The sequence below is a fragment of the Meles meles genome, chromosome 18 (genome assembly GCF_922984935.1).
Source record: "Meles meles chromosome 18, mMelMel3.1 paternal haplotype, whole genome shotgun sequence".
Taxonomy (NCBI): Eukaryota; Metazoa; Chordata; class Mammalia; order Carnivora; family Mustelidae; genus Meles; species Meles meles.
This window is the reverse complement of record NC_060083.1, coordinates 1,936,839-1,959,147: the sequence shown is the minus strand read 5'-3', so window position 1 is coordinate 1,959,147 and position 22,309 is coordinate 1,936,839. Positions and strand designations below refer to the sequence as shown.

At 47.0% G+C, this 22,309-nt stretch overlaps 1 protein-coding gene across 7 annotated transcripts in view; it reads right to left on the bottom strand.

Annotated features, from left to right (window-relative positions):
* The window catches only part of SPECC1 (sperm antigen with calponin homology and coiled-coil domains 1), a 268,950-nt gene that overhangs the window by 167,129 nt on the left and 79,512 nt on the right, over positions 1 to 22,309 (bottom strand). For 4 of the 7 annotated variants that reach the window (XM_045985036.1, XM_045985034.1, XM_045985033.1 and 1 more), the window contains 2 exons: positions 12,850 to 12,985; positions 12,776 to 12,790 (listed from right to left, as the gene is read on the bottom strand). In XM_045985036.1, coding sequence (XP_045840992.1) covers positions 12,776 to 12,790; positions 12,850 to 12,961 — 127 coding nt within the window. In that variant the 5' untranslated portion in view covers positions 12,962 to 12,985. The remainder of the gene's footprint in view (positions 1 to 12,775; positions 12,791 to 12,849; positions 12,986 to 22,309) is intronic. The other 3 variants (XM_045985031.1, XM_045985032.1, XM_045985038.1) reach the window with 1 other exon arrangement.

Genomic DNA, 22,309 nt, shown 5'->3' with positions numbered 1-22,309 from the left:
AAAAAAAAAAGAAAGAAGAAGGAGGGGACGGGAGGAGGGGTGCCTGGGTGGCTCAGTGGGTTAAGCGACTGCCTTCAGCTCAGGTCATGATCCCGGAGTCCCTGGATCGAGTCCCAGGTTCGAGTTCTGCATCTGACTCCCCACTCAGCAGAGAGTCTGCTTCTCCCTCTGACTCTCTCCCCTCTCATGCTCTCTCTCACTCTCTCAAATAAATACATAAAATTTAAAAAAAGGGGGGGGATGGGGACACGTTCAGGGAACTGAATGTGGCTGTATGGGAGGGACCCTTGTGGGGACGGAAATGGCCAATAACCAGACTGTACTGATGTCAGCATCCTGGTTGTGATATTTTACTGTTGTTTTGCAAGATGTTATCACTGGGGGAATCTGGTTAAATGGTACGGGGGAATCTTTATTATTTCTGACAACTGCTGGTGAATCTCCAATTATTGCAAAATTAAAAGTTTATTTTCAAAACATGAAGTTGATTTTTCACTTTTATATTGACTTTAATTTACATCTTGGTGAAAACTTACATAAAAACTATACACTTTGAATATCATTTTTTTTTTTTTTAGTTTTTGAGGAGGATTGTAAACCATGAAGTGATAAAAATTAGAACATAGAACATACTAACGTGGAACACAGGGGGGAAAAAAGCCAAGAAGAAAAAAAAAAGGAACGAACTTTGCCACATAAAATTCAATCATGCCTGATTAAAAACAATGAAAATGAGCAAGAAAATTATTTTCATCAAACCTACAACCTAATGGGTCATCTGAAATCCTGGACTTGGCGTATTCTTTACTAGGATATTTCATTACTGATCAGAACAGGAGGAATAAACAGTGGGAATGCATTTGTGTTCTTGACTCAGGCCTTGCTAATGTCAGGGTGTGCCTGCCCAGCCCGCTCTCCTTTCTTAGGGCAGGCCAGCCTCTTGGAGATGAAAAAACTGTTTATAATGATCTGAGCCCAGAAGCTTACTCTGTTTTACTTAGCAACATAAAAACAGTCTTTACACAAAGTGACCGTACACTGAATTTTCTAGAATTTTCTATGAATGCAACTAACCAGCACACTGAGGGAAGGCAGCACTGTGCATGGCTCGGTTTCCCCTGAGTTGCCAGCATTACAGAGAGTCATGGGTGTCCGCACGGCGTGGGTGTTTGAACCCCCTTACTCAGACCTGTTTACGTGCACCCCGCCTCCAGCATTTAGATTGAAAACAACGTGGTATTTGGTTAGAAGTTCTCTTCCTTTCGTTCTTCCTGTACCTTATAGGTAGGGCGTGATGCTGATCTTTTTCAGTAACGCATATAGGTAAGTTATAGTACGAGAGGATTTCATATCAGGATATTAAAGGCTGCATTATACAATATTCGTTGATTAAAAAGCGGAAGCGGGTCCAGCAAGGTGGACCTCCAGAAAGCACTGTGGTGCTTTCTAGTTGACGGAATTGCACTCGCAAAGCTGTGCACGGGGAAATGAGGTGGGGTCCGGGGGACACTAACGGAGCAACAAAGCCAGGACCCACTAACAGCATGAGCTGTGAGCCAGCAAGAGGGTGGAACCAGCGCCACCTCCTGGCAGAGATCAAAACAACAACGCAACACCGAAGTCAACAACAACAACAACAAAAAAACACAAGCCAAAAAATGGCAAAACTCACTTCAGGCTCTAGTACCCGACCCACGCTCACCCTGGCCCATGCAAAAACGTTCTTCCTTCTTCCTTCAACTGGGCATAAAAGATACGACCTTACACTTCAGGGGTATCCTCTACAAGGAATCCCTTTTTGTTTCCAACTCTGGGCAAACACAGACTTCCTTCTGTAAAGAATGAACCTAGAAAAAAAAAATCACTGGGTGTATATGCAAAGTTTTGGAAGTTCATAAAAGGGGAACCACCGGAGAAACCCAGGTAAACATGCACCTGTGAAACAAAGTTACTGGAAGAAACAGGAAATTTTAGAAAATCTCTAACTTGCATCCCCAAATTCAAGGACCTTTTGTACCTTCAGCGGTAGAGCAAAGAATCATGAAGGAGAAGCAGTTTGAGATCGGAGAAATTAGGCTAACGATTAAAAACACAATAGGTGAAGTAAAGAAACACATAACAAACATATTAGGTGGTAAACAGTTAGAAATCGGAAGATCGGGGCCACTCGGGTGGTACAGTCGGTTAAGTTTCTGACTCCTGGTTTCAACTCAGGTCATAGTATCAGGGTCCTGGGATCCAGCCCCGCTTCAGGCTCCACACTCAGTGTGGTTGCCTGAAATTCTCTCTCCCTCCCTTCCTGCTTGCGCACACTTTCTCTCTCAAATCAATCAATCAATCTTAGGGGAAAAAAAGAAATCAGAAGATGAATGAAAAGTCACCTAAAGAATCGAAGACAGTATATAATGTGGAAGACATGCCCAGAAGACCAAACGTAGACATATGTGATTCTCCTGAGGGAGAGAGTCCGGGGTGAAAAGAAAAGCAACAATCAAAGGGATAACAGGTCACCGGGAGGATATTTAATCAACCCGCCACCAATCCTATTAACAACTCTGAGCAAAACAAGAAGGCGAGAACTGAACGTGCACACCTCATCTCGAGCAAACTTTCTGTGTACTATTTAATGGCAAAGGCAGTCAGAGTAAAAGGAGAACAAGGACATCGCTAGCATTTAATACAACTTGGGTTGCCCGCACAATACAGCAGAAAACAGAAAGAAAAGATGTAACCCTTGGACGTCAGTCACCATCAGGGAAATGCAAACCGAAACTACGGTGAGATATCACCAGTCAGAGTGGATGAAATCGACAACACAAGAAACCACAGGTGCTGGCGAGGCTGTGGAGAAAAAGGGACTGTCCTGCACGGTTGGTGGGGATGCGAACGGGTGCAGCCAGTGTGGAAATAGTATGGAGGTTCCTCAAAAAGTGAAAAATAGAACTACCCTACAGTCCAGGTATCGTACTGGGTATTTACTAAAAAAACCCACAAAAACACAAATTCAAAAGATACAGGCACCGTTATCTATGTTTAGAGCAGCATTATCTACAATAGCCCACTGTGGAAGCAGCCCATGTGTCCCTGATGAACGCGTATAGAAGATGTGGTACAGGGCCGCCTGGGTGGCTCAGTGGGTTAAGCCGCTGCCTTCAGCTCAGGTCATGATCCCAGGGTCCTGGGATCGAGTCCCGCATTGGGATCCTTGTCCAGCAGGGAGTCTGCTCTGCCTGCCACTCTGCCTGCTTGCGCTCTCTCTATGACAAATAAATAAATAAGTAATTTTTTAAACATCTTCAAAAAAAAGACGCGGTATATATGTACAACGGAATACTCCTCAGCCATAAGAAAGATGGAAATCTTGCCATTTGCAATGACAGGGATGGAGCTAGAAGGAAGAAGTGAAATAAGTCAGCGAAAAACAAATACTGTACGATTTCAGTCATATGTGGAAAATTTAAGAAATGAAACAAACGAAGGAAGGAAAAAAAGAGAAAAAGAGAGGCAAACCAAGAAACAGACTCCTAACTCTAGTGCATGAACTGGTGGTCACCAGAGGTGGGGGGAGTGGGGAGGATGGGGAAAACGGAGACGGAGATTAAGAGTACACTTACCACGATGAGCAGAGTCGCTGACTTACTGTACTGGACACCTGAAACTACATAACGCTGTATGCTAACTACACTGGAATTAAAATTAAAAACTTAAAAAGGCACAATTACTGAAATGGAGGAGACAGAAAGCATTGTTATCCGCAGCTGATACAGTCATCCGCTTGGAAAACATATGCAAATCAACGGGAACCTATTCACTGAAGGAAACTACTGGCATCGGTGAGGGAGGGAGTTACAAATTAAATGTTAGGAAAGTATCAATTTAAAAAATACAACGAAGGGTGCCTGGGTGGCTCGTTTGGCTAAGCATCTGACCCCTGGGTTCGGCTCAGGTCATGATTTCAGGGTCGTGACATCAAGCCCCGCATCAGGCTCCACACTCAGTGGGGCGTCTGCTTGAGGATTCTCTCTCTCTCTCTCTCTCTCTTTCTGCTCCTCCCCCCAACTCCCCTGCACGTTCTCTCTCTCAAATAAATAAATACTTAAAAAATACGAGTGTTCATGTCAGCAGCACACATTCTAAAATGGGAAAGACACAGAGGTTAGTATGGGGGATAACACACAAATTTATGAAGCATTCCGTATTTTAAAAAATGACTGGGGGGGGGGCCACCTGGCTGGCACAGTCAATAGAACATGTGACTCCTGATCTTGGGATCATGGGTTCAAGTTCCCCCTCAGGCCTAGAGCTTACTTTAAAAAAAAAATGACTACGGAATCCTATCCACATAGTAATAAAAGTATAAAACCCTTGACATAAACTCAACAGCGAGAGAAAAAGAAGAGAAGAAGACCAGACTTTACAGAAAGACAAAAAGGAGAACTCAGAAAAATGGAGAGAGAGCTGAATTTCTGAATGGAAAGAGTATAAAAATGTCAATATTATTGGGGGAGATGCAGGGAGAGGTCTCGCCTCTGAGGATCACAGAAAAGGAGGACTCAGAACAGGGGGGCAAAGCCCAAGCCGGCTCTCCACCTTTGCATCTCTGTGCAAAGTCAGAGAAAAACCCTCGCCCCACGCCAAAGTCCCGACTGACCACACACTCCCGGGACGGGCAGTGCCACGGAACCACCATCGGGTACCATCAAGCTAAGATAAGAACCCAGGACTTCGCTGACATGAGTACCAAGTTCAAAACCTCCTCCACCGCGGGGTTACCCCAGGCACTGCCGGAAGCGAAAACACATTCCTGGTTCCTCGATGATGGGGGGATAAAGCGAATGGGGTGCTTATGTCCAGTAGAATGTGACTCAGCCTTTAAAAGGCAGGACATTTTACACAGGGTACAACATGGACGAACCCTGAAGACACACTAAGTGAAATGAGCCGGTCACGGAAGGACACACGCCGTATGAATCTATGTACATGGGTTATGGAAGAGAGCCAGACTCTTCTCTACATGGGAGCAGAGTAGAACAGTGGCAGGGGGGTGGGACGGGCAGAGCGGGGCTGGGAGTTGCGTGTTCAGGGGGTGCAGGGTTCCAGAGAGCTGCCCTACAACATCGGGCATGCTTAACGATTTGTGAAGGTGGTCCGTCTCATGTGAAGTGTTCTTACCAAATAAAAAAATGAATTAAACGTAGAAAAAGATAAAGACAAATGAAAATGCTGAATCTAAAATGTTAACTTTTTTTAACCACAAAATGTATTCATCAATAAATGATGCATGTAATATTACAAAAAAAAAGAAGAAGAAGAAACAGGAAAAAAGAACGAAACAGAAAACCTCATTCCTGGCGGTCTGTGATTTTCTGCAGGCAGATGCGGTGTCCCCTCCTTTGTGCTCAGGGCCCTCAAGAACTCACAGGCAAAATCAGCACACCCCCTACTCTGAGCCTCCTTTCTGAATGTCCCATCACTTCCAGGCTGAATGACTCCCACAGCTTCCTTTTCCAGCCGGTCTGTTCCTTTTCTCACATTTCCGGAAAACGTGGGCCAGGAGCTGGTGTGGGTGTCCTCACTACCCCCAACTGTCACTTTGCAAGGGTCTCTCTTCCGCCCTGCGAAAGGCACCCCCTCCACGTCTGCGGTTCATGCTGTGAGACCCGGCATCCTCTTTCCTTGTCATCCCCTGACCACCCCCATCCCAATCTGTCAAGTCCTCTACATCCGGGCTCACGAAGCCCCCCGCCCCACCGCCGCCCCATGCCAGGGATCGACCCACCCACCGTCTGGCCTCTCAGTCCCGAGACCTCCCAGCATCCTTCTACCTCTACTCTCAGGCCAGCAAGCCCACCCGTGCCACGGTCTCTCGGGCTCTGTTTCCTCATTGGCAAGTCGCGGTCCCAATATTTTCAAAGCATGAACTTGCACGGTCTGTGTCATCTCTCTGATGTATAAAGCGGCAAGGATAGTGATAATCCTGGGTCCTAGCGTTATTGTAAAGACCGAAGGAGATAATAGGTATCAAGTACTTCGGACTGTGGTTATTGCACACAGTGTGCAAAGAACGTGAGCTCTTGGTACGGATTGCATTAACAGACGAACATTTACGTTCGAACATATGTTAACGAACATGTTAATTCTTCCATGAACAGGGGAAGAAAACAAGGCAGATGCTTAACCGACTGAGCCACCCAGGCATCCCTGAATTTCCTTCCTTTTTTAATGCCGGAGACTATTACGTTGTACGCGGACACCATATTTTGTGTATCCATTCATCCATCAGCGGACCTCTGTGTCATCTTCACCTCGGATACTGTGAAGAGCGTTACTGTGAACATGGGTATGCAGACAGCTGCCCCACCCCCCCGGCAAACGACGTCACAGAGGAAAGAATCCGGACTGGGTGTGAGTTTGGGAACACGGCCAAACCCACATGAGCCCGTTTCTTCGCATGTAATGTGGCACTAAGAATGTCTACCTTCTGAGTTAGAGGCGTTAGTGCCTTCCCACATCAAAGAGGACAAGCACCTTAGGCTGGAGCCGCAGGTATGCTGGGTCTCATGCAGGTAACCGGCAACGGATAGGCACGTGGGTGGGCGAGGACACGGACGCCTTTTTGGATACGAGCCTAATTTGATGCTGGAATGTCCTCTGAGATGTCTGAGAGTCCGTGAGCATTAACACAGAGCTTGGCCAAGGCGCAGCTGGCACGGAACGTTCCTTTTCCTTAACTTTGAGAAAACACTGATATCAGTTTAAAATAACGCCATTCTTTTCCTTCCCACGTGTGCTATGTATAGAATCGTCTGTTTGAACACTCCTGTGTAGCGCCAGTTTTTGTAACGCTCATCGGGGTGGGTCCAGGAACCTCCCTCTGGCCAAGCGCTGTCTCCAGAAGGGACTGGTGTTCAAGGTCATCCCTTGGGCACCCATCAGATCTCATCTCACTAGCCCCACAGATACTGTGAGCAGAAATCTGACCCTCCACCTACCTCAAACCCACTGGGAGAATCAGCAGTCCCTGTTCTGGGGCAGGAAACCCAAAGGATCAGGAGCAGGCACTCAGCCAGCTGTCTGCATACCCATGTTCACAGTAACGCTCTTCACATACCCACAAGGTAAAAATGACACAGATGTCCACTGACGGATGATTGGGTACACAAAATATGGTGTCTGCGTACAGCATAATAGTCTTCAGCATTAAAAAAGGAAGGAAATTCAGGGATGCCTGGGTGGCTCAGTCGGTTAAGCGTCAGCCTTCATTTGGCTCAGGTCATGATCCCGGGGTCCTGGGATCGAGTCCCGCATCGGGCTCCCTGCTCAGCACCAAGTCTGCTTCTCCCTCTGCCTCTGCCGCTCCCCCCAACTCTAGCTTTCTCTCTCCAATAAATCAATTAAGACAACAACAAAAAAGAACCCATCAGGGCCTTTTAGAGCTGTTGATTCTACCCTTCAAAATGCACCCAGAAGCTGGTTGCGGCTCTCAGTTCCACGGCACCAGCCCAGCCCAGGCCACCTCCTTGGCAGCCTCTGGTCCCGCCTCCCACTCCATCTGTCCACGCTCAGCGAGCAGCCATGGACTCCCTTCAGAATGAGGTCAGATCATGTCACTCTTCTCCTCCTTGGCCTTTCTGCTCGGCCTCCCACTGCTGTCCTCCTCGCTTATGGGGCTCCAGCCACAGCAGCCTCTCGCTGTTCTTGGGTGGGTCACCCCCTTTCTACCCAGCTGACGTTATCACCTCTTCCACGTCCTGTCTACGTGGCTCCATGGACACAGGCGTCTCTGTCCTGCTCACTGATGCTCCTTTTCCCTAGAACAGTGCTGGGCACACAGAAAGCACTCAGAAATATCTGCTGAATTAATGAATGAGCAAAAGGAGGGCTGTTTCCTCAAGTCCAGTAGTTACCTGGTTGCTCAGAAACCCAGGCTCAGAGCGGGAGGGCACAAGGGACTTTTGACAAGGCTGCCGCCTAGTGGCTGGATTCCTTTGTAGTTTTGTGGGCGCTCTCACCTTTCCTGGGTCCCCTGGGTAAGCAGGGAGGGCAGCTGCCCACAGACAAGGGACCACTCCCTTCTCTAAATCCACTCCTATAGGGTAAGATGAGATATACACAGAGAGCACCAGAGGGAGAAAAGGAAGAGGGTCTCCGGGCTGCAACGCAGACAGGTTGACGATATTGATCTAGAAAACCAGCACGAGAGGATGCTGGACGTGGAAGCGTTGGGTGGGCAGGGGAGTTACAAGGTCACACTCGTCTGGCCTTTCCTTTGTTCTTTTTCTTTATGGCTCAACGTATAGAGAACGGATGGAGTCCAGTAAAGTCCGGCATCCAATGGGGCTGCCATTTCCGATACACTAAATCGTTCCCATCTTTGTCTCCGTGGTACTGAGATGTAAAAACCCACACCTATTACCACTACTAGCACTTTCGTTTCCCTGTTTCTCATGTGTGTAAAAAAAAAATGTGATCCCATATTCGAATGACCACCTCGCACTCCTAGGCCCCGCAGGGGTAGGAGTCCCTCCAGCCCAGAATCACTGGCTCATGGGCACCATTCCCGTGCAGCCCCACAGCTGGCTCATGGGCAGATGCACGGGTCTGGATTCACCGTGAATGAAGCAGTCTGGGGACACGGGACAAATGCCAAGAGCGGCAGCTGTCCAAAAGCTGATTTAAAAATTGCTGAGGACTGCCTACATTCAAAAGTAAGTTTCCAGTGACAAAATGTAATTTTCAAATTCAACTGTATTAATTCAAAGGACATAATTTCATTGGAATAAAGTAGGGGGCGTACTGCATTCGAATGGAGACTATAGGAATAAAACTGCGCCTTAGCAGCCCAATAGGCCATTACAGTTTAGAGAGCCTGATGTGGGGCTCGATCCCAGGACTCTGAGATCATGACCTGAGCCGAAGGCAGCAGCTCAACCCACTGAGCTACCTAGGTCCCCCATATTCTGTTTCAAATTTTTAAAGCATTGTATGTATATGTTTAAAAAATTTCAAACAGTATAGAAAGATCTAATATGAAGTCTCTTTCCCCCACCCAATTCTGATAACTCCTCAAAGATAACCACTTTTAATCCCTCCACAAAGAAAGTTATGATTTCAAATATTAAATTAAAATATACTTTAAAAAAATCAAAGCAGGGACACCTGGGTGGCTCAGAGAGTTAAAGCCTCTGCCTTCGGCTCGGGTCCTGGGATCGAGACCCGCATCAGGCTCTCTGCTCAGCGGGGAGCCTGCTTCCTCCTCTCTCTCTCTCTGCCTGCCTCTCTGCCTACTTGTGATCTCTCTCTCTCTCTGTCAAATAAATGAATAAATAAATAAATCTCTTTTTTAAAAAAATCAAAGCATAGGAGGTCATACCATAAGCACCATGTTCTTTTCCCCACTTTATAATGTACTTTGATCTTTCCCTATTTGTACATACAAACCTACTGTGTCCATTTTTATGGCTGCATACTATTCCATTGGACAAAAATCACTTATGCAACCAGTTCTGTACTGATACACACCTGTTGCCAGTATTTTACTATTATAATAATGCTTCAACTATCCATATTTACTGCCATCTTTTTTCAAGTAAATCAGTAATATTCAATGCCAAGGAGATACTTGGTGGAATATACACACTTCAAATGTAGACAGATATTATCAAACCGCCCTTGTTTATCAACTACAGGTAGGGTCCTGCTCCCTGTACCCTTGATAAAACCAGAAACGCCTTTCATATTTCTTCATCAATGAGAGGAAAGAGCACATCCGATTCTTGTTTTGTTACATTTCTTCACCGCTCTGTGAGACTTAGCATCTTTCTAGTGCCTATCTTTATTTTTCAATGTGAACTAGCCATTTTTCTATTGCATTCTTTTTCTTTTTCTTATTGATTTATATAAGCTCTGTGTAACTACGCCTTCTGTTACATGGATTGCAAATTAACTCCTGCTTTTAACAAAACAGTTTTTTTATAGGTACATGATTTTTTTTTTCATCTTTTCTTACATGGCTGCTGTGTTTGTTTCTACTTGGAGAGGCCCTTCCAAGGCCAAGACTACAAACTGACTCTGAGGTTTTCTCTTTGCATGTTCATGGTCGCACTTTTTAAGATCAAAATCTTTAATCCACCTTGAATTTATTTTGATGGAGAGGGATGAGATCAGGATCCAGCTTTATTTATTTTTTATTTTTTCCTAAAGACCTAACCAGTCATTATTTTCCAATGCATTATCTAGCTGGATATAAAATGCCACTTCTGTCCCATCCTGTCCCATCTCTATACTACCCTAGGTGTAATCTGGACTTTCTCCATTGTTCTGCTGAACTGCATATCTATTCTCCAGTTCCAAGATGCTTAAACTGAGCCCTTGATTACTGTGTTTTAGAAATTTTCTGGTTATTCTAGACTATTTTGTCTTCCATATCAGGGCTTATCAACAGAGGCACTATTAACATTTTGGGCTGGATAATTCTTTATTGTGCGGGGCTGCCCAACGCATTGTAGGATGATGATCAGCACCCCTGACCTGTACCCACTAGATGTCAGCAGAGCTCCCCTAATTTTGACAACAATGTCTGCAGAGGGCGCCAGTTGCTCCTTGGGTTACGGTGGAGGACAGAAGGCTCCCGGTTGAGAACCACTGTTTTAGATAAACTCCCGTTCAATTCCCACTGATATCTTAACTGGGATGAAAATGAATTCATAGAATAATTTAGATAATGTTATTATATTTAAGATATTACACTCATGAAATTCACTCTTTATAATACTTGACCTTCCTATTCAAGCACCATGTATATCCTTCTACTTATTTATGCCTTTTATGTCCTTCCAAAGAGTTTTAAGATTTTAAAAAAATATATATAGGCTTTTATAATATTAAGTTTATTCCTAAGTACTTTACCTTTTATATTCCTTTATAAATGGGATCGTTTCTTGTGTTATTTATCTCTTCTAACCAGTCACTGATAAGAAAGCTATTTATGAGGCGCCTGGGGGGCTCAGTGGGTTAAAGCCTCTGCCTTCAGCTCGGGTCATGATCCCAGGGTCCTGGGATCGAGCCCCGCGTCAGGCTCTCTGCCCAGCAGGGAGCCTGCTTCCCCCTCTCAGCCTGCCTCTCTGCCTACTTGTGATCTCTGTCCATCAAATAAATAAATAAGATCTTTAAAAAGAAAAAGAAAGCTATTTATATTCAATTTCCTGCAACTAACCACAAGTTGAACTCCTACTGTATCTAATAAATTTGAAGGACATTCTGGTTTTTTCTAATGATACAATTTTCAGGAAATTCTAAGCATTTCTCTAAGTGTGCAATGTTATCCTCTGGAGAAAATCATCACTGTTGTTCCCTCATTTCCAGTACTTCTGTAGCTAGAGCTCCCCTGGCTCACTGCCTTGATTTAATACTTGCAGGAAAATCTGGATGACGGTGGTAATGAGCCAGTCTTGAATCATTCTTGACTTTAACGGAAACACTTCCAAGATTTCACCCTTGAGGACAGTTCTGGCTGTGGCTTGAGATACATGTGTTTTAATCCCACTAGAGAAGTATCCCTACATTTATAGTATGCCAAAAGTTTGTTTTTAAATCAGAAAGATTGCTAATTTTGCCAAACATGTCTTCCATCTCTGGAGATGACCAATGATTCTCCTTTGGTTTAGTAATGTTGTAAAATAGATTATATTCCTAAATGTTCAAATATAACGCATTCTTGGAGACCATAAATCCACTTGGTTTCAATCTACACTATTATTCTTTTAATTTCTTGTAGAATTCTACTTGTTAATATTTCGATCCCACATTTTTACATCAATATTTGGGAGTGAGAGGATTCTGTCATTTTTTTTTTTTAGCGGTACCCTGTTAACTTTTGGAATTAATGTTTAGGCTGGCGTGATAAAAACAAGCTGTACTTTCATTTGTTATATATTTAAAACCAAATGTCTGTATTTAGTACGAGACCAGTCCTTAAAATAGTACAACCATTGTATAGAAATATGAGGCCTTTACATCCAAAAAAAAAAAAAAAAATCACATATACTTTTCGTAGATACAACTTTTTGGAAAACTGAGCAAATTAAAATACACCGTTGAAAGCTAATCTGCCTTGTGGCATTTTACGCGGAATGCAAAAATCGTAAGTCTACTACTGTTCAACCTCCATTATAAATTAATAATTATGTATTTCATCTACTTTCCCAATTTAGACAAGTTTGCACGGAGACGTGCACTGTAACAGTCGGACCACGGAAATCTTAGTTCTCTAATGTACCTGCGCCCAAAGAAAATTACATTCCTTATGCTTCCCATGCTCTGAACTCAGACACAATGGCTAAAAACCCTTCTCTCTGATTCTCAGAAAACCAGTGAAACGGAAAGCTCGCAGCTTCCCGTGGCTACCACAGCCTAAGTGATTCAGAGGGTTTTTCCAGGTTTCCAGAGGATCCAGGAAGGATGTCGAACGCCCACGTCTGCGAGAGTTCTACAGAGTTTGTTCACTCCTCTGAGGCACCTCTCACGACAACCCCAGAACGGGCGCCCCCTCCCACACACGTGGCCAGTAACACATGTCTGATGAGGGGAGCGATGCAGGAATCATGAAAGGTTTTTCGTATCACCAAGATGAATGGCCTGCATAGGTCCCTCCCACCTGGGTCCTTCCCACCTGGGGTCTTCCCACCTGGGGTCTTCCCACCTGGGTCCTTCCCACCTGGGGTCTTCCCACCTGGGTCCTTCCCACCTGGGGTCTTCCCACCTGGGTCCTTCCCACCTGGGGTCTTCCCACCTGGGTCCTTCCTACCTAGGGTCTTCCCACCTGGGGTCTTCCCACCTGGTCCTTCCTACCTGGGTTGCTCCGCAGGCGGCTCTCTGAAAGCTCGGAGATGGCTCCAGCTGTTGAAGTCTTTTTCAGCCGAACCACCCCGGAAGCGGCGGTACTTCCTGGCTTGTTGAGCATGTCCTCACTACTGGCCCTCTTGAGCTAAGAGACAGAAGGACAGAGGATGAGAACGTACACTGTCAGTAAGGAGTGCTATAAGCCAAGAAAGCACCGAGCGGTACCACCCGCCCAGTGGCTGAGACGCAGTAAAGGCACTTGTTAGAGCATGACCGCATGCAGCAGAAAAATGCAAAGCTAGATAAACCTGTGTCTATCATTTACAGGTCAGAGTATGATCTTCCATTACTGCTTCAAAGAATATCATAACGTTATGAATATTTCGCATCATGTCACATTTCAAATAATGAGTTTGTTTTTTTTTAAGCTGCTTTTCTGTTTTGGGTATTTTTTTGTTTCTTTTAAAAGATGGGAGCTGATGAAGAAAGAACTGTGAGATGCGCAGAAAGCAAGGTAAGGGTAATGCACAAAAAATTAAAGGGCAAGAAAAAACAGCTTAAAAATGTATTTCTCAATTCTAGACATGTATATGTGTGTATATACGTACGCATACACAGATGTACACACATGTATGTATATGGAGGAAGGAGAAGGATGAGACCATATGCTCCACACCACGCACTCTGTGTATGATCTCACACAGACAACATGTTCAAAGGGACGAGAGGAACCTTCTGGAGGCAGAAGAACACTGCTGACGGAGGACAGAGAGAAAGGAGAATCTCTCTGCTCCTTTTCTGCTTTCCTCCCCTGTCCTGGAAGCAGCATAACAAACGCTTGTTGAAAGGAATTAAAGTCTAAGAGTGGGGAGCCCCTCAACGAGCTCACAGTTCTGGCCCAGGTAAATGACATTCACGGTTGATGAGAAACACTGCAAATACATTTTTGCAATCACGGTAAGTCTTCTGGAAAGAGTATTTCTGAAGAGGACTAGTACTAAAAGGCTGGAGCCAGGCAGATGCCTGGAGCCATTCTGAATCGATCTGACATCTTTAGAAAGCGGCATGAAAATGCCCTCAAGTCCATGGAGACTGCGCACCACACGGGCTGAGAGGCCAAAGTCCCACCCCCCACTGCGGCACTAACTTCAGGGTCATTTACTGACGATTAGGTGTTTAAATATTTGCACACAAACACAAATTTCCATTTTTGCATTGTTTAGATTTGGGGGTATTACTCCACACACCCCAGAATGGCTTGAAAGAGAAAGAAAAAAAACAAAACAATGAAACCAAGTGTTGGTGAGGTTGGGAAGCACCTGGAACTCTCTGCTGGCGGGAGTATGGACTGGTAAAATGCTTTGTAAAACTGTCAGGATCTACTAAATGGAATATTTGCACCCTGTGATTCAGCCAGCCCACTCCTAAGTCTGTATCCAAGAGAAATGAGTATGTAGGTTCATCAAAGGAACATTCACAGTGGCTTGATTTACAACAGCCTCAACAGAATAACCCAAACGATAGTCAACAAAAGCGACAAATTAAATAATGATTTAGCATACAATGCAAAGTACACAGTAAAAGAAGAAATACTGATACACTAATCAGTGAAATGCATGGATCCCACAGACACGCTAAGTGAAAGAAACTAGACACAAAAGAGTAGGTACTCCCTGATTTCATTTATACAAAGTTAAGAATGGGTGAAACCGAATGACGGTGACGGAAGTCAAAATACTGGTTACCTCTGGAGGAGTTACTGACTGGGAACAAACCCTCCAGGGTGCTGAATGTTCTTTTTCTGTCTTTCTTTTCTTTCCCTTTTTTTTTTTTTAAAGATTTATTTATTTATTTGCGGGGGGACAAGATCAGAAGGAGGGGAAGAGGGAGAGGGAGAGAGAGAGAATCTCAAGCAGACTCCCCAAAGAGCCCAGAGCCCGATGTGGGGCTTGATCTCACAACCTTGAGATCCTGACCTGAGCTGAAATCAGGAGTCTCAGTCTCAACCGACTGAGACACCCAGGCGCCCCTGGAATGTTCTATACCTTGCCTTGGTGGTGGTGATACAGATGTGAACACATGTAAGAAAATTCAGTGAGCTGTACAGTTAAGACCAAGATGAACGGGCTCCACATACTTTGTCGTAAGTGTGTTTGGCCTCAACAAAAAAGAAAAGGAAAATGAGGGGTGGGTTGTAATTTGGGTGAAGTCCTGGTTCTACCCTTGCAAATGCTAGTCTACTTTTTTCCCTTTCCCCCTCATTGTTCTTTTAGAAATTTTTTTATTGTGGTAAACTATACATAACATAAAATTTGCCATTTTATTTTATTTTTTTAAAAGAAGATTTTATTTATTTATTTGATAGAGACACAGTGAGAGAGGGAACACAAGATGGGTGAGTGGGAGAGGGAGAAGCAGGCTCCTGCTGAGCAAGGAGCCCCATACTGGGCTCGATCCCAGGACTCCGGGATCATGACCTGAGCCGAAGGCAGATGCTTAGCAACTGAGCCACCCAGCGGCCCAAAATTTGCCATTTTAAGTGTATAGTTCAGTGGCATTAAATACATTCACATGGGGGTGCCTGGGTGGCTCAGTGGGTTAAAGCCTCTGCTTTCAGCTCAGGTCATGATCCCAGGGTCCTGGAAAAGAGCCCGGCATCGGGTTCTCTGCTCTGCGGGAAGCCTGTTTCCTCCTCTCTCTCTGCCTGCCTCTCTGCCTACTTGTGATCTCTCTCTGTCAAATAAATAAAATCTTAAAAAAAAAATACATTCACATGGTTGTGCAACCATCACCACCATCCACCTCCATCACCCCGAAGTGAGACTTTACTCATGAAATAGGAACTCCCCATAGTATACTTTCTAAAAGAAGGAAGATGGCAAAAGTCTTAATATTAGCCTAGAAATACTGGTCAATGTCCTTAAACAAATTATTCATTTTATTTTATTTTATTTTTAAAGATTTATTTGTTTATTTATTTGACAAAGAGAGAGAGAGAGAGATCACAAGTAGAGAGGCAGGCAGAGAGAGAGGAAGAAGCAGGCTCCCAGCTGAGCAGAGAACCTGATGTGGGGCTCGATCCCAGGACCTTGGGATCATGACCTGAGCCGAAGGCAGAGACTTTAACCCACTGAGCCACACAGGTGCTCCACCAAATTATTCATTTTAAAAACAAAGAGCTAATATCAAATGGATGATTTGCATACACTTCCAGCCACTAGAAGTGAGCAGAACCATATTTTCTGGCCCATAGCACAGAGCCCTAGTTTAACAACAGGACTAAAGAGCACTTGGGTTGTGGCGGAAGTCCCTGGATTGCCTGCCTCCAGGTGCCCCATCGCGGTTTCTCTATGTCCTGTCTCAGAGTAACAAGGGTCCCTGCTCCCAATTTCTCCAGCCTCTCAAATTATCTGTCAGCTCACCAGAGAAATATGTGTTTAATACTAAAGGACAATAGTTCATGGTGTCAGCAACTTTTTCTCAATAGAAAAAACAAACAAAAACAAAACAAATTTTTAAAAAGCTTTACTGGCTCTGCCTAGAAGCATGCCCAGATGCCTCCCTGGGTCCCCAGAGAAAATTAGTTCTGATTATTATTTTTTTAAATAAAGATTTTTATTTATTTATTTGACAGAGCACAAGCAGGAGAAGCCGCAGGCAGAGGGAGAAGCCGCAGGCAGAGGGAGAAGCCGCAGGCAGAGGGAGAAGCCGCAGGCAGAGGGAGAAGCCGCAGGCAGAGGGAGAAGCCGCAGGCAGAGGGAGAAGCCGCAGGCAGAGGGAGAAGCCGCAGGCAGAGGGAGAAGCCGCAGGCAGAGGGAGAAGCCGCAGGCAGAGGGAGAAGCCGCAGGCAGAGGGAGAAGCCGCAGGCAGAGGGAGAAGCCGCAGGCAGAGGGAGAAGCCGCAGGCAGAGGGAGAAGCCGCAGGCAGAGGGAGAAGCCGCAGGCAGAGGGAGAAGCCGCAGGCAGAGGGAGAAGCCGATTCCGTGCTGAGCAGGGAGCCCAGCGCGAGGTTCCATCTGGACCCTGGATCACGACCTGAGCCGAAGGCAGCCGCTCAACCGACTGAGCCACCCGGGGGCCCCCAGTTCTGATTTTGGATTTTGAAAATTCCCTGTACACCACGTCAAATGAAAAAGGGAAAATTTTAAGGCAGCAACGCAAACGATGAGCACTTGGTTCCGCTGACCTCCCTCTGATTCTGGGACGGGACTAAAATCTGTTAAGTCTGATGCAGAGTTTGGAATAATTAAACGGCACAGCCGAAGCCGGGAGAGCAAAGGCTCGGCCTGCAAACCAGAATGCGGGGAATCCGAAAAGAAGAGTACAAGCCCCGGGAACCGCGCCGCTCCGGCTTCCCCGCCCTCCCCGCCCTCCCCGAACTGAAACTGCCTCCTGCGGCCCCACCCTCGGCCTCCACCCACCTCCAGGCTCCGCCCCCTGGGGGGTGTGGCCCACGGGGGCGACCTTGCTCCTCCCACCCCACCTTTCCCGGAAAGCGCGGTGAGAGGCAGGCCGAAGCCGCAGAGGACGGGACCCAGCAAGCAGTGGGGACCTGCCCCTTCGTGGACCCACTCTTATAAGGCGATGGGACCTGCCCCTCCCAGGCCGAAGGACACCCCGGATGCGCTACGGGCCGGCAGCAGGCTGTCTCCTTGCCGCGCAGCACGGGGCGCTGGGAGGCAGCAGGGCGTTTGGAGGGGCGCACCACGCGCGCACTGAGAGCGGGTCCTCGTCCTCTGCAGCAAACCTCGTCCTCTCTCCCGCTGTTTGGGCCGCGCCGTCAGCGCCAGGCACACCGAGCCGCGGGGGCCCAGCAACTCTCGCTCTGTCTCTATTCACGCCTGCGCTTTGGGCTCCGTTGGCGGGTCTCGGAAGGCGCTGGGACGTCTGGTTGGTTACAGAACATCACTGGGCAGGTTTGCACTTCGGGTGTTACTCTGATATGTTTAGTGAGCATTTTCAAGAATGCGTTCGCTGATATGTAAGCTGCCGAGCACCTGCACATGAAAGCTTGCAAAGGGGAAGAAGTTTAAATAGCTCACAGATCAATGTAGCTAAGAAACTCCTCTCGATCCCACAAAGATGGGGCAGGAGTGGAATCTAAAATCACACTTATCCGAATCCCATCTTCAAAGGCAGAAACCGTGTTCTGGTCGGAACACGGGCTCTCAACCTCGGGGGAATGAGGATCCTCAGAGGGCTTGTTAAAAGCAGACAGCTGCCTACACCCCAGCCTCCAATCTGCCTCCCCTTCCCTGCCATCCCCAAGTTTCAGATTTCCAAGGTCTGGAGCGAGGCTCGAGAATCTGCATTTCTAACAAGTTCCCGGTTGGTGCTGCTGCTGCTGCTGCTGCTGAGAACTCTGAGAACTCAGAACCAATGGTTTAGCACAACAGTGTTGGTGGAGATATAACACCAGCCATGTATGGCTAGGGGCCACATTAACAAAGTGAGATGAAAGGTAAAATTAATGTTAAGAATATATTTTCTTAGGGGCGCCTGGGTGGCTCAGTCTTTAAGCGTCTGCCTTCAGCTCTGGTCATGATCCCAGGGTCTTGGGATCAATCCCACTCGGGCTCTCTGCTCACTGGGGAGCCTTCTTCTTCCTCTCCCACTCCCCATGCTTATGTTTCCTCTCTCGCTGTGTATCTCTGTCAAATAAATAAAATCTTTAAAAAAAAAAGAACATATTTTCTTAACACATTCAAAATATTATCAGTTAGTGTAAAATATATTAATGAGGCATTTATATATTTTTGGCACTGACTCGTCACACTCGGGTGTGTATTTCACACTTAATTCTGACATTTCAGGGGCTCAACTGCCACGCGTGGCCGGTGGCTAGTGTTTGAGGCAGCACAGGCGGGGAGCACTCCTGGAGAATGATTACGTAAGCCTGGCTGGGTCCCCAAGCCTCACGCAGAACATGCTTAAACTATATGCCCCTGCTTCCCAAGGGTGGGGAGCCCCAGTCGCCCTGGCCACAGGGGACTGGTCAGGGGCAGTATATGACTCATGCCTAGCCAAGCAGAGACCTTTCTGAGTTTTTTGCTTGTTTGATTTTTTTTTTTTTAAAGACAATCAGAAGTAAGCAAAGGAAGTAATCGGAAGTGAGCAAAGCAGTCAGGTGTTCCAAGGGATGTCGGGGGCATGGGCATGCTGGCAACCGTGCTTTGTAACACAAGCCGAAGGAGAACAGAGGTTAGCAGGCGACGGAGCAGCGGGGCAGAGATGAGCAGAGATGGGTGACAGAGAAAGAGGTCTGGTGTGTTCCGGTCCCTGGTCCTGGCCTCTCTGAGCTGCAGACTTGTCCCTTTGTTCTACCCCCAGTGACATGGGAACCTCAGATAAGCTCAATCTATTTCTTTTCTGCTAAAGGTCCTTAAGCCATTGCTTTGCTATTTGCAATGAAGGGGGTCCTGACTCACAGACGTGGACCTTATTAATGGCCAGAACGAAGTGGCCTGTCTGTATCTGAGCACCCCAGGGTTTTCTGTTCCCGTGCTGGGCTTGAGCAGCCCATGGAAGACCCATAGCAACATCCTCCGGGCCATCTGGGCTCCTCACCCCTCACCCCTCGTTTTCCTACTTGTGACTAGTTCAAATCTATCCATGCCATATGTATCCACTTACTACAAAGCAAATATGGCAAAGATGGCCACTGTAGCATGCAGGTGGCTGGTGTGTGGGTGTCACGGTCATTCAGCGTCTCTGGGTGCTTGCCATTTCCATAGTAAGCTATGGGGGGGGAACAAATCCTTTACGCTCGGCGAGAGGCGGGAAGGGGAGACTGGTCAAAACGCAGAAACATGCCGAGGGCCAGAGAGGCACAGACTCAGTACAGCTCCTTCTGCTACCCCTTCCCTCGAGTGCTTTCTCTTTTATAGAGTAAGACCTGGAGACCCCAAGCATCAAGATGGCAACATGGATATCTGGTTTTCCCCTGACATTTTCCCCATGGGACAAGTTTCCAAAAATATTTACCTGTCAGGGGCAGAAGCAGACAACATTTCATTATCCTTAGGAAACCTGCCTGAGCTTCAGACCTTTTTTTGTTTGTTTGTTTGTTTTTTTGTTTTGACCAACACAGACCTTTTTTTTATTAAACACTGCTTTCAAAAACATTTTGATAGATTCCAGAAGCTCTAATGGTCTGAAATATACGTATTAATTTAAAATATCTATTAAAAATATCTCCGGGGTGCCTGGGTGGCTCAGTGGGTTGGGCCGCTGCCTTCGGCTCGGGTCATGATCTCAGGGTCCTGGGAGTGAGCCCTGCTCAGCAGGGAGCCTGCTTCTCTCTCTCTCTGCCTGCTTGTGATCTCCGTCAAATAAATAAATAAAATCTTTAATAAAAAAAAAATGTCTCCTTGGGGCACCCAGGTGGCTCTGTTGGTTAAGCATGGCTTTGGCTCATGTCATGATCCTGAGGCCCTGGGATCAAGCCCCATGTCAGGTTCTCTGCTCTGCGGGGAGCCTGCTTCGTGCTCTCTCTGTCAAACAAATAAAATTTTTAAAAAATAAAAACAAAAAAAACAAAAAAGTCTCCCAAATGTGGTACAGGTGAAAGATAACAATGATAAAAACCATGGGTAATGGGCAAAGCCCAGCATAATAGAATGATAAACAGAATTGTATGTAGGGCACTTTGTGCATATTTACTCCTCGAGGTAAATAAGGTATGACCTTCATCTCGAGCTCAGGACAGTGCGTCGCTTGCCTGAGTCGCACAGCCAGAAAGTGGAGGGACGAGGAGCGTGCATGGGGGCCCACGGGGCACTTTCCACTGCGTGACCAGGGACGACATCCGACAAGGTGACAATTGAGTGCAGACTTGAAGAAGAGCTGGCAGAGAGCAGGGGTGGGGGGAGGAGGAAAGCTCCAGGCAGAGGAGCCGCAAACAGGCTGCTGCAGGGGTGCGTCTGGCTCATGGAGGGGCAGTGCCACTGGGCAGGGCAGGGGGGACGGCAAGGACATCTGAGAGGCGATGGGATCTCCAGGGTGTCACCGGCTTTATCAAGGACTTTGCTTTTCACCCCGAGTGAAATGGGGAGCCCCAAGGGGCTTTTCGATGCCTCGGGAAGGCCGTGCAAGGAAGGTGGCGGCAAGAGCCTGGGGGTCCCAAGGGAGGCGGTGGCCGTTGGCTGAAGCTGACATCGATTTGGAAGGCAGAAGTGATGGCGTTTTGCTGATGGCCTGTGGCATGTGAGAAAAGCGGGCCCAAGGCGGCGGCGCTGGCCTAAGCTGCTGAGAAAATGAAATGACTCAAACGGGAAGATTCCGGGGGGCGTGGGGGGGAAGGGAAGGACGTCTGTTTTGGACTTGTTACATTCTAGCTGCCTTTGATTGATTTTTTTTTTTAAGATTATTATTATTTTTTTTTAAGATTCTATTTATTTGACAGAGAGAGAGATCACAAGGAGGCAGAGAGGCAGGCAGAGAGAGAGGAGGAAGCAAGCTCCCCGCGGAGCAGAGAGCCCGACGCGGGGCTCGATCCCAGGATCCTGAGATCATGACCCAAGCCGAAGGCAGTGGCCCAATCCACTGAGCCACCCAGGCGAGAGAGAGAGAGAGCGCACACATGAGTGGGGGAGGGACAGAGGGAGAAGACGCTCAAGCAGACTCCGTGCTGAGGACAGAGCCCGACAGGGGGCTTGATCTCAGGACCCCAAGATGACAATCTGAGCCGAAACCAAGAGTCGGACGCTTAACCGACTCAGCCCCTCAGGCACCCCTCTGGCTGCCTTTTTGACATCTAAGGAGGGATGTCACCAGAGCAGCTGGGGGGCTCCTGGGTGGAGATGCAAATTCGTATGTCATCCCCATGTACAGTCGATCCTTGAACAACAGCACAGGGGCGCCAAGACCCACGCAGTCCAAAGCCCAGGTATGACTACGGACTCTCCCCAAACGTTATTCATAGCCTACTACTGACCAGAAGCCTTACAGGTAACAAACAGCCGATTAACACCTCGTTTGTATGTGACAGGTCCATACCGTGTTCCTATAGGAAAGTGAGCTAGAGAGAAGAAAATGTTAGGAAAATCAGGAGAGAAAACACCCTTACGGGACTGTTCTATAAAGGTCGGCACCTAAGTGAACTTGCAGCTCAAACCCATGTTCAACTGTCCCTCGTGTATTAAAATTCACAGGAACAGCCGCTAACCCTAGAGCAACTGTTCTTGACGCAGCCAGTGCTGACCCTCACTCAGGGAGCGTGTTGGAAATTGGGGGGCATGTTTAGTCACCTCCCTGATTAGAGGTGCTGCTTGTATTGAATGGGTGGGAGGATGGGGAACCCCGACGCCCTCCAACACATGCATGGCAGGGCTGCACAAACGTGGTCGCGTATCCCACAGTTCTCACACGTTCTGCAGACATTCACAGAGGGGGAGCACCTTTCCATCATCATCTGAGCCTGGAGCATCCCTTGGTTTTACGGAGAAAAACAGCGTACTTCGTACACAGCT